This window comes from Pimephales promelas, chromosome 1 (assembly GCF_988280905.1).
Source record: "Pimephales promelas chromosome 1, fPimPro1.hap1.1, whole genome shotgun sequence".
Lineage (NCBI taxonomy): Eukaryota > Metazoa > Chordata > Actinopteri > Cypriniformes > Leuciscidae > Pimephales > Pimephales promelas.
The window spans coordinates 41,488,593-41,501,090 of NC_142769.1; the positions used below are offsets into that span (position 1 = coordinate 41,488,593).

A 12,498-nucleotide genomic window follows, 5' to 3' on the forward strand; every position below is an offset into this window, starting at 1 on the left:
ATTTATTAATCTTAGTTAATGTTACTGTCAATATTACATTTTAAGATCAAAAGTTGTATTAAAATTATTTAATGCATTGTGAATTAATATTAACATTTTATTAGGTAAATAACATTAAAAACAGTTAGTACCTACTGTAAGAATATACTGCTTATCAGTACATTTTTAGTTGTAAATATCAAAAAGTATAAATATATAATAAATATAATATAATAAATAAAGTGTCTATTATATGACTATTATATAGAAAGAAAATCTCCTTTTGTGTTACATGGGAAACAGAATGTCAAGTTTGGAATGACTGAAGCTGAATAAATAATTTCTCATTTATTTTAGAGGAACTATTCGTTTAAAAGAGAAGGAAAATACAGCAAAAACAGAGTAATGCTGTGAAATATTATAACAATTTTAAATAACTATTTTCTATTATTATAATATGACAACGCATTCTCACCCCAAGGCGTCACCTTTGACCATGCTTCAATATTTGACGTTTTAGGCGCCCTTTAGCGTCACTTACATGACACCATCCTACGGCGTCATCTAACTGTCGCTAAAGGAAAGCGTCAGTTAGAGGACGCGGTTAGGTTTAGGTGTGGGGTGGGGGTAGGGTACACGCGATCCTAGGGCGTCATCTAACTGACGCTAAATGGCGCCTAAAGCGTCAGATATTGAAGCATGTCCAAATGCTTCCCAAGGCGTCAGTTAAGTGACGCCTTGGGGGTGAGAATGGGCTGAATATGAATGTATTTCTGGGATGGCAAAGCTGAATTTCAACAGCCAGCTCTGTAATTTCTCATTCCCTTATAATAACAAATCAACAAAAATAACTTCCAAAAACAGGGACTATAGAGAGTCATTGACAGACTGCTCATTATGCCTGTCTTAATTCACATGCTGTTTGTCAATAAAGAGCACCAGGGTAAGTCTCAACGCTTCTGCAGCTTACAATGTTAAAAGCAGTTTAAAACAAATTTAATTCAAAATGCAAATTAGAGGAGAGCAAATACTTCTTTTAGCCAAAATCTGCCATATTTTGTCCAATATGTCACTGATCAATAATAGTGTTTAAAGCGGTTTAAATTGGAGGATATTATGGAAATTCTGTTTGAAGTTTGGACGTGAGCTAATGAAGCAAGATTGATCAGTCCTCCATGATTTCTCCTCTTTAGCTAAAGAAGAGGTGTCCAAACTCGGTCCTGGAGGGCCACTGTCCTTTGGGCACCCCTGAGCTAAAGCATTTCAGGAACATGATCCAATTATGAAATCAAGAATGGATCAGGCACTGAAGATTATTTTAAAGCAAATGTTGAGCCAACTTCTGTTATTATTATTTACTCACCCTTACTCCATACCTCATGCTGTAGTTTTTCCTGTGGCACACAGATTTCAAAACACCAACAAGGACAATCAGAACATCATAAATGTACCAAACAAGAAGTCTATGTAATAACTTTGTGTAAGGAACAGACAGAAATGTAACTTACTGATAACTGTTTATACCGTCAAAATTCTGAAATTTATTTAGAGTTGGAAGATTAAAGTCAGAATGGACATTTTTTTATTCAATATTGCAGTTTATTGTGAATGATTTATCCGGACACATCCGGATAATTTTTTTTTGTGAAAAATCATGCGTCATAATTTATATCAAAACAACTTCTTCCTCTCGCAGCGACATTTCTCTCCTCTGACACGTTTACTGGTGCGAGGACGAGACCTGTCACTCACATGAGAACAACCATCTAATCGATTCCAGAGGTCCTGCCCTCCATCTTTTCTTGTTTGAGAAGCAGTTTCACTCTAATATATTCACAATATGGAATATGACAACAAAACTATCGCAACTTCTGTTTCATGCCGAATTTAAAAATAAAACTGTCCTGATGATTTTTAAACATGCTGTAACCAGAGCCCCTCTAACGGAGAGCCTTGGCACTTCCTATTAGCCCCATTGTGTATCATCCTGGTTGCAGTTCCATTAGAATTCCACTGGAGGTGATCGCGGGCGAGTGCAGAATGAATGGGAGTCTATGGGGCTAAACGGCTAAAAGTGTCTCTTTCACCTTATTGTCGTTAAATTAGCATTTTATTGTTGATTCCGCAAGTTCAATATAGATTATAGGCCAAAAGTCGAATGAACGAGTACTTATGTCCTTTTGATTTCTTACAGGTTTGGCCGTTGTTGGCCGGAACACGCTAGCATTCTGCTATTGTGTGACGTCATCACATTTTTGAATTCACGGATTTTTAGAACAGATAAGTGAACTTAAAAATGCAATTTTCAGCTGAGTGTATTATCTTAGCCCTCCCTTTTGAATGCAACTTTCAAATTACTTGACAAAAAATTACATCCTGAGAAAAGTGGATTTATGAGGGTGAAACCCCATTGACTCCCATTCATTCTGCACTCGACCGCGAGCGCCCCCGCATGGACAGAGACGTATTACTGCAGCCAGTCCAGAACCCAGAAGTAACCAGCCAGTGCCAGTTCTCTTCAATTAAACATTCTCTGCTGTAACCAAGTGTGCCACACACATCATGAGAAGTAAAGCCAAAACATTTTGATCGCCCTCTAGTGGTTGGCTGCATTATAAGCCATAAGCATCAAATGTTTGTTTTTTTCCAAAGATGGTTTTATGCATTTTAGTGAAACGCTGACATATGTTCAAGTGTTTATTTTTTCTAACAAGTTTGGTTTTAGTTAGTTATTTGATGCTATGCAAAATGTGGTGTAACTTCATGATTGACAGCTATGCTTGCAATTCAGTCTGCAGGAGCCCTAGACAATTTTTTGTATCATCCGAACATGCAGCATATCAAACGAAAGAACAGAGCCTTTCTTTTTATAAAAATAAAAAAAGCAAAATTTTGAACAAAAAGCTGAGAAAATAGTGTTTAAAAAAGAGACTACAACGAGCATAAGCAGTGCTTTTATCACTTGTTTCTGCTCCTTTTTGTCTGTGTTTTGATTTGGAGATTCAGTACCATTCAGAAGATGCATAGTAGCGTACTGTATAACTGAAAACAAAGAAAACCGTCAATGGCAGGGAAGCATTTCAATTTTATCACGGGTGGGGAAAGAGTTAATGTCAGGACAGACTGCATATTTAGCCTTTTTGGTATACTCTTAAAAAGCTTTCGAACCACCATAGAAGAATCATTTTTGGTTCCCCAAGAACCTTTAAAGAAGCATTTTTTTTTAGCAAATCAAAGCACCTTTTTCCTCTATAAAGAACCTTGGAATTGAAAAAAGGTTCTTCATGGAACCATCAATGGCAATGAAGGACAGCTATTTTTAAAAATGTCAGAGTTTGATCAATCTTCTATTGATAAAGATACTTTAAAGCTTTTCTGAAGAGTCTCCATGCAGACATTATATGATTTGAATATATGGATTGCGTTCAAAGAGATTTAATGCATTTCATCCAGCAAAAGGATCCATATTGTTAGGAATCCTTTGAATTTAAATCAACAGCCCTGAAATCATGGTCCGACCGGTCCAGTTCTTTACTCGTCTTCATAGAGGACTTCATCAATAAGAATATCATGTTCCCCCACTGGGACTTCAGCACACAGCTGCTCTTTGAAAGCCAAGGCAATGGTGTACGGCTTTCCCTTAGGGTGCGTCCTACAGCGCTCCAAATACGTGTCATAGAAACCCTTTCCTCTGCCAAGCCGATTCCCGTTCTTATCAAATCCCAAACCAGGCATGAGGATAAGATCTAGTCCTCCTGTAACAAAATTAGAAAGGAAAGAGTAATTAAATAAGATTATGTGGATTATGCAGATTTGTTTTTGGAGCTGAATTTACACCATTACAGCACAATACAGTGAATTTTAAGTTCTTAAGAACCAAAAACATGCAGGGAAGCCAAACTAACATCTGTGTGTTTACAGACAGGAGTTTGAAAGATAAATGTGTTTTATAAAATTATTTTCTGCTTGTTTGCAAACATTCTGGTTATTTGTATGAATGATGCATGTTTCATAATTGACAGACATAACCTATGCATGTATATTTCTGACTTAGCTACAATGACAGCTAATTAGTGGATCATTATGTTATTATAGACCTTATGCACCAGAGAAACGTGGGCGCCGTCATCTTTAGAATATTGTCTTTGAACTTCAGATTTTGCGATCGCTCTGTATATTTCTATGGCATCGCTGTCGGAGTAATTAGCTGGTGAAGTGGATTTACTTATTGTAGAGTTAACAAAAGTTATCATGAGCATTGTAATGTTTATCATAAGCATTGTAAAGCAGATATCTAAACAAATGTCAACCGGGAATTTTTTTTACGAGCAGTTCATTCATACCTATGCAAGATCGCTGCAAATACAGACCGAAGTCAAAAGACAACAAGCGCAAAGCTGAAAAAGGGGTGGGGCTACGTAAGGTCTATTGAATAATAATAATAATAAAGAGACTGCAAAATATGTATAAACTTACATTTTTCTTTTGACCTCTTAAATTTTGACGTCTTGATTTGAACCTCTCGAGGAAGAAAGTAGCTTGTTTTGCAGTCTATGCATAGCCAAAATCATTCTACTTTTCAAACTCACACAATGAGCCTGATAAAATGTGTTTAAACCCATTTGTAAAAGGTTCAGTGCAAAGGTTTGCTGGCGTATAGCTTTAAGATATGCACTATACAATTTAATTTCACAATTTGGGCCACCACAAGAACCAAAAGTAGAACAAATGTATAGGTAAACTGTTTGTAAACCAATTTGTTGCAAATGAAACGCAAATGGAAGCAGTTTCTATGCATATCATTCAAGCATCCATTAGTATATAAACGGTCTCTGAACTGCATTCACCAATTTATGCACAAAATAATTTACTTTCTGCTTATGTAGAGAAGCAAACAAACTACAAATTAAATTCACACAACCAGTCTCCTTAAAGGGATACTCCACTTTTTGGAAATTGGCTCATTTTACCACTCCCCCAGAGTTAAACAGTTGGCTTTTACCGTTTTCGAATGTATTCAGCAGATTTTTTGATATTTAGAAGAATATAAGTAACCAGACAGTTTCTGGTCTCATTGACTTCCATAGTAGGAAAAAAAATGTACTATGGAAGTCAATGAGGCCAGAAACTGTCTGGTTACTGATATTCTTCTAAATATCTGAAAATCGACTGAATTGAATCAAAAACGGTAAAACTCAGCTGTTTAACTCTGAGGGAGTGGTAAAATGAGCCTATTTCCAAAAAAATTGGAGTATCCCTTTAAAACACAAGCAAAGCGAATTCCTCCATTAACTGTTTGTGAACCCATATGTGCAGAAGTGTTGCATTCATTTCAATACACATAGATTTGTGTTCTGCTGCTGTAGCCACAAGAACTCTAGATTTCGAATGAGCACAATGGGCCTCATTCATGATGAATAATCAATGATTTTCTGCATTTTTGTAAATGCATCTCGTGAGCTTAGAATTATAAGGTCCTATCTCCACTTTTGGTCGAAATTGAGTTTTTGACATAATCTGATCCATTAGGTGTTTATTAATGCCTGTGTGGTGTTATTTTTGTAAAAAAAAAAAAAAAAAAAAAAAAAAGATTAATAGATAAAGCTATAATAGAAGATTATACTACATAACAGTTTTGCCAGCTGGGATGTAAAAACTTTGATGCTCAATATCTCAGAACTAACCTAAACGGAGATAGAACCTTATAATTCTAAGCTCACGATCTGTATGTAAACTGTACTTGATTTAAGTACAAATGGCTTTATGTTCTGTCAACATTCATGAATAAGGCCCACTGGATATAAAGGCCTAACAAATCTGCCAATTTTGAAGATAAACCAAATGACAGTACCCAGACAGTGTGATGTATTGGTTTACAAGAAATATGTTACGAGTCTGAATTAACACAAGCAAAACCATTAAATATTAATATCAACGATCTCACAATTGCAGCCTGTTTCTGCACCTCGTTCCATATTTCACTCTCGGCTCTGTTCTAATACGGCTCTGTTCTGCACATTCGTTAATAATGCATCTACGCAGAATTATTACACATTACTCAACTTGATACGGTTGCGTTGACAAATCGCAAACAGTCGCTTTAAATAAAACGTGTTATTAATGAGCCTGAACCAATTAGACAATCTCCAATATAAACAAGACAAGGTATTAAATGTACAAGCCATCACACATCCTATTCTTTTTTCAGTTCTGCAAAACATGTTTCCCAGGCCTGCAGGCTTCATCTCAGAGCAAGGTTTCAATCTGAAAGTGCATCAGTTCTTTGCAGGATTTCAAAAATTGTTCCGTCTTTTGTTATCTCTTCATCTCATCTTTACCTGCCGATCCCAGTTCATGATCCTCTGGTGTAAAAGGTGGAGTAGAAAGGATCTGAAGAAACGCGTATATATACTTATAGCACAGACCGGTCTGGCAGTCTGTTCTGACAGAGGGCATGTCCTGCCATGCTTACACCAGCATTTTTACATAAAGACGGCATGTCAGACACCATTCAGATCGGTGCTTGCGCTGCAAAGGCCTTGATGATGATGATATCAATCTACCAATTGAAAGTTTCAAATAATTAAGATCTTAGACTCACCAAGGCTGCATATGTTTGATCAAAAAAATACAGTAAAAACAGTGAACTGTAAATGAATAATCAATTATCAATATTGAAAACATTTGTCCTGCTTAATATTTTTTAGTTGAAACTGTGATGCATTTTTTAACATTTGATGGATAAAGTTCAATGAACCGCATTTATTTGAAATAGAATTCCTTTTGCAACATGCCTTTACAGTCAATTTAAAGCAAACTTGATTATTTAAAAGTATTGATTGGTTTTACTTTCTCCACTTACTTTTGAATGGTACTTGATTTCCACAAAAATATTAAGCAGCAATAAATTATAAATGTAATTTACATTTTGATTATTCAAACAAAATTTTTTTTTAAATGTTCAAAATGACCATAATATGTTTAACGGCAGTATATTACAAATACCAAATAACATTTATATAATAATACACAAATGGTACAACTAAAATTAAACTATAAAATTATACACTCAAACCTAAAGGATATAATATTGATAGCAGTATTTTATCATTAGACTTTGAAAAATACATCTATGAGATGGTTTTACAACTGCGAATGGAAATGTGACAGTCATTTTTACCAGACACCACAGGTCATTAAGTCCAGACGTTTGTTGGAATCTCATAAAAACTTGTTGATTTACAAGCGGCGGCGTTTGACCTTAAGGGAAGACAGTGAGGTATGGAGTGTTATTGCGGGATTAAATGCTATCGGAGCACCTCAATCAGACACACAAACAGATAGGCAATGAAGTGCACTTTGGTGGAATCAAACCATTCAGTCTTGTTAGCACTTAGTGTCACAGTGATGTACTACCAATACAAGCGTGCAAAGATTGGTCAGTTTACAAACCCAGATTCAATGCTTGTCCCTCCTTCAAACACACATACATCTGACATTTTTATCTAGTCTCAGCTCTCTTTTATTTCTTTTTGTTGACAACATTTCAAGTCAATGTCAATTTAATCATATTATTAACTTCAGGGAATTCCATTTTCTTTTCAGAATTCCAGAATCAAAAATCCAAACCTATCTGTGGATCTTTCAGACCATATTTAACATGATTTATACACCATTTTCAGCATTATATTTGGAATAGTATTGTCTTTATTTTTTGTCCCCATTGGTTCTCATGAAGTGAAAAGTGAAAACATGCGCTTACATGATGAGACAAACCTAAAAAGCTTTATAACATGCATAATTATTTATAACCTGCTTGCAAGACAAATTTATTTTTAGTAATTCTTAATTTTATATTTTAGAAAACTGAATAGTCCCCCCCCCATCACTCTAATCAAATTCCATACTTTTCCAAACTGTGTAGGAACCCTGTAACCTAATATATATATATATATATATATATATATATATATATATTTATAGAAGGGCTGTCAAACGATTAGTCGCATCCAAAATAAAAGTTTGCGTTTACATAATATATGTGGGTGCACTGTGTATAATTATTTTGTGTATATAAATATATATATATATATGCATGTATATTTAAGAAAAAAATATTATTCATAAATAAAATATTTATATATAATATAAAGTATATATAAATCTATATACAGTACATACATAATATATACAAGCCTGTGTGTGTATTTATATATATAAAATAATTATACACAGTGCACCCACATATATTATGTAAACACAAACTTTTATTTTGGATGCGATTAATCGTGATTAATCGTTTGACAGCCCTAATATATATATATATATATATAGTTAATATTATATAAAAGAAAGTGATTTCAGAGGTTTGATTAAAATAGAAACATTTTCTAAGGAATAGCATGCACTGACGAATTATCCACAATAAAGGTCCTTTGAATCACACCAACGGACAATATCATTTTGTTTATTATAAGCACTATCATCTTTTATATTTAGAAAGATTAAAAAAAAATCTTTATTGTTATCGTCCTTGGTGTCAACGGGCCTAGAAAAACAACTAAGGTCTTTTTTTTTCTTTTTCTTTTTCATGTTGACTTTAAAGGGAAGTAGCATTAAAGTCCAAAGGATGTCCTGAGCTCAAGGTCACTGTTTCACTCTGCGGGAACAAAATGCACAAACACACCCACCTTCCTCTCTCACTGGGATAGTTTAGTGCGCTTACACCCCTCCTCGTGTGCATTTCACATATCAACCCCCATTTCTATGGCTTTCTCTTGAATGGCTGTATTTTTCATCCGCTCCGCTCTCTCTTTAATGCACATATACACAAACACCCCATCAAATGTGTGTCTAAAACACACAGACTTTAATCTCAGAGTCATTACTTACTCAACAGGGGCGAGAGGCTTTGGTCAGCCTCTGCCGTCCTGTAACACCTGCTCAGTTCTGCCTTTATATTCTCCACCACATAGACACAGTGAGACGGGGTGATTTCTTTCCAATTTGCTTTATAAAACAAGCATTTCTGCTAAATGTAAGATTAACTTAGGCTATAATTAGCCTGAGGAAAAATTACAGAGATAAAGTAAACAGTTCAGTTGTATAGATGAAAAATTAGGACGTAAAAACACAGTCCTCAGTCACAAACCCCATAAATAAAAAATACAAGCTGTGTGCAGGAAACAGCATGATTTATGAATCATAATTCACTTACAGCAAGTAAATGTGGGGAAATAAATGAAATATGATGGTAAGTTCCTGACTCAGGCACTATAACTAATATACGACACGAGTCTGACAATAAACAACGTGTCAATTAGCCTACTAAATTACACATTAATGGAGAAATGATACACTCAATAAACTTCCTGCTGATGAATTTCAACATTGATTTTATTAATACACATATCTGGCCTTATTGTGCATGATTCATTGGGGCACATTATTGAAAAGATACAAATCTCTAACCACCTAATTCCCTTCTGGTATTACCCACTTTTCACCATCAATTTATGAAGCACTCTCTGCATTAATTGAAATATGCAAAAATTATAGAAAGTGCATTTCATGTTTGATATATGCCTCTAAATCACACATTAAGAGATAATATATTGGGATTACAGTAAAACTAGGTGCTGCTGTGGTCTTTTAGTCTATTTATAAGCCGTATACTCATAAGGGACTTTAAAAAACATGATTCGAGCAGTTTGGTGTAATTACTACTACAATTCCTAAACACTGCAATGCAGTAACCCACCTTTTCTATCTTAGTGCAAAAGCTCAACAACAAAATGCACTATTACACTATCAAACTAAAATAAATATCCTAATGTTAATGTTTAGATGCAAAAACTATTATAGAAAGCATTAAAATCTGATTATACTGTAAGTGAATATGAAGCCAAATGAATCTGTGGGGTAAGAGCACCATCTAATGGTACAATGCATTTCCTTTTCCCAACTTCATACCTGTATAACACTTTCCTTACGTTATGTTAATTATAATATATATATATATATATATATATATATATAATTAAAACAGCTTTGCGAATATGTGCTGTATTTTGAATTTATTTTTTCACATTTTATTACAAGTAAATTAAGTTCAACAAGGAGAGGAGCTCGCACACATAATAGTAGAAGATTTCTTACAAACAATACTTTATTTAGAGGCCAAATGCAATGACAAAATGTTTGTGTATTATGTGTGTGAGTTCCTTGCCTTGTGAACTTTGATTTGTTTATTGAGCTTAAGCAAAGCCATTTTTTCAGTATTTGACACAGACCTTCTACAGCATTTTGGCTGTTTTTAAGTTAATTAAATAACACATAAATTCAATCTGATGGGATCATTTCCCCTCACCTCAATACATGTTACAAACTGTGTTTTAGACTAAATTAAATGCAATAAATCAGCTAATAGTTACAACTAAAATATGATGAATTAGGTTGAGAATATAACAGGAGGTTGACAATATCTGGCCAAGTGTGCAGAATTCGGCTGTTTGGTAAACATGCATTTTATTTTACCCAATTTTTTATTTTTTTTATTTTTATCGTAAGAGGGTAGTATGGAAACTTGTTTCTGCCACAGAATAAAAATATATAAAAAAGTTAAGTGTGGCTTTCTAACTCACAGTTCTGACATGTTTCCTTTCAATTGAGAGTTTATATATCACAATTTGGCTTTCATAAAATGACAATTGTTTGTTTAGAATTTGAAATTCTGAGTTTATAACTGAACTTAGGAGGAAAAAAAAACGTCAAGAATTGTGTTATTACTTGTAATTCTGAGTTTATTTCTCGCAGTTCAGTTTATAGCTTGCAATTCTTAATTTTTTTCCTCAGAATTAAGATATAAACTTGCAATATAAAGAGGTAACTGCAAATTTTTAATCTTCCAAATCTGACTTTTCTCACCATTACGAGTATATATCTTACAATCTAAGTTTTTTCTTGCTATTTAGACTTTATAACCCACAATTGCAAGTTTATATCTCACAATTCCAACTTTATTTCCTGCACTTTGAAGTTTATAACTCATAATTCTGCCTTTTTTTTTTTTTTTTGCAGAATTGTGAGATAAAACCCCTTTTTTTCTGTGGCAGAAACAAGCTTCTATAGGGCAGGTCCATTATCCAAATCTTCTGGCCTAACTCACCTATATCTAGGGCTTCCTCTCTGTCTGTGTCCTCGTCTGCTGGCTGCCGGATGTTCCAAGATGTGAGGGGCAGCGTGTTCATGTCCTCCATGTCTTGAAGTCGTAACATGTCCATACGACTGCTCTTGGTGAAGTATCTGGGAATGAAGCACACTTTTCCCCTCTTGAAGATGTCCTTGATGATGTCCTCTGTGCGCACCTCATCATGCATGTTCAGGAAGACAGCGACACGCTGGCTGGACAGGTATTTGGGATGTCTGAACAACTAGACATGAGTTTGGATAGTAGTTATTAAACACAAACCATATTTACAATAATTATTTATTTATAACATGCTCAACATAAATGTTTTACTACTATGATTACAGTAACATAGGCCTTGTTTTGTTGTATTTTGCTTTATATATATATATATATATATATATATATATACACTTATAATGTCTCTGTATGAAAATAGGTTAAAAAATGCCTCAATAAGGGGAATAGTTTCATAAATCTGATTAGGTTAATGAGAGTGTCTAACACACACATGGTCAGAATTATTAGCACACTTGGTAAATATGAAAATAAATGTTTATTGTTAATCCCTTTTGACTTTTTTTTTTCAAAACAAAAACAAAAATCACAAAAACAATTATATTATTTAAGAAAAATAATTCAAAATGTGTGGAAAACCTCTTAACCTCTTTCTAAGTGGCTAAAAGAAACTTACCTGAATTTATTTATTTTATTATTATTACTTATTCAAATTGTATTTTAAATGCATTTACTTTTTGTTTTTCTCAAAACATTTCCACCAACACCCCCAGCACTTCCTTGTGCCCCTGGAGTCTATAATAAAAAGTGAATGTATCTGCGCATTTGCTTTGCTCTAAAATTTGCAACAAAATAATTTGTATGGTGTATATTCCGTATATTCCAAGACTCCTGAAAGCTCGTGTCGCTCAGCTGACGCATCGATAACATTTACCTTTTGTGAGACAACTTGAGACTGCCTGAGTTTCTCCTGATCACTCACTGCAGCCACTCGACTCTTGATTTCTCTTCTTAAAGCTTGTTTTGCTGCACGCAAAGCTGCCATAATGAATCTGCACAGCTCAAATCCACTCAGACTGCAAACAGACAGATTAAAATACAGATCGTTGTAATCATTGCAGCAACTCAGTTAATTAATAACTCGTGAGAATGTGATAACATCAGTGAAGTCTGCACATGTTCGTGTGATCTATTAATGCGGGATAGATTAGTCGTCCTGAAATGGCGTGGCCAGTGTAAAAATGGATTAGCCATCCTGAGTGGGCGGAGTCAGTTTACAGCTCATGCCTTTCGAGGAAAGATAAACATTCAAG

The 12,498-nt window shown here is 34.4% G+C and overlaps 1 protein-coding gene across 1 annotated transcript; it reads right to left on the reverse strand.

Moving 5' to 3' along the window:
- Positions 1-3,398: 3,398 nt before the first annotated feature.
- Positions 3,399-12,379, reverse strand: mthfs (5,10-methenyltetrahydrofolate synthetase (5-formyltetrahydrofolate cyclo-ligase)). The gene is made up of 3 exons (XM_039671834.2): positions 12,120-12,379; positions 11,147-11,411; positions 3,399-3,734 (listed from the first exon to the last, which is right to left on the reverse strand). Exons 1-3 carry the CDS (start codon positions 12,228-12,230, stop codon positions 3,511-3,513), a joined length of 600 nt encoding a protein of 199 aa, XP_039527768.2. The 5' UTR covers positions 12,231-12,379; the 3' UTR covers positions 3,399-3,510.
- Positions 12,380-12,498: the final 119 nt, after the last annotated feature.

What these genes read in the sequence shown, in the direction of transcription:
- mthfs (XM_039671834.2), bottom strand. Translation starts at nt 12,230, where the DNA reads ATGGCAGCTTTGCGTGCAGCAAAACAAGCTTTAAGAAGAGAAATCAAG. An exon ending in CTCAAGTTGTCTCACAAAAG is followed by an intron (nt 11,412 to 12,119) that starts GTAAATGTTATC and finishes ACTCATGTCTAG; the next exon opens with TTGTTCAGACATCCCAAATA. An exon ending in AGAGGAAGCCCTAGATATAG is followed by an intron (nt 3,735 to 11,146) that starts GTGAGTTAGGCC and finishes ATTTTGTTACAG; the next exon opens with GAGGACTAGATCTTATCCTC.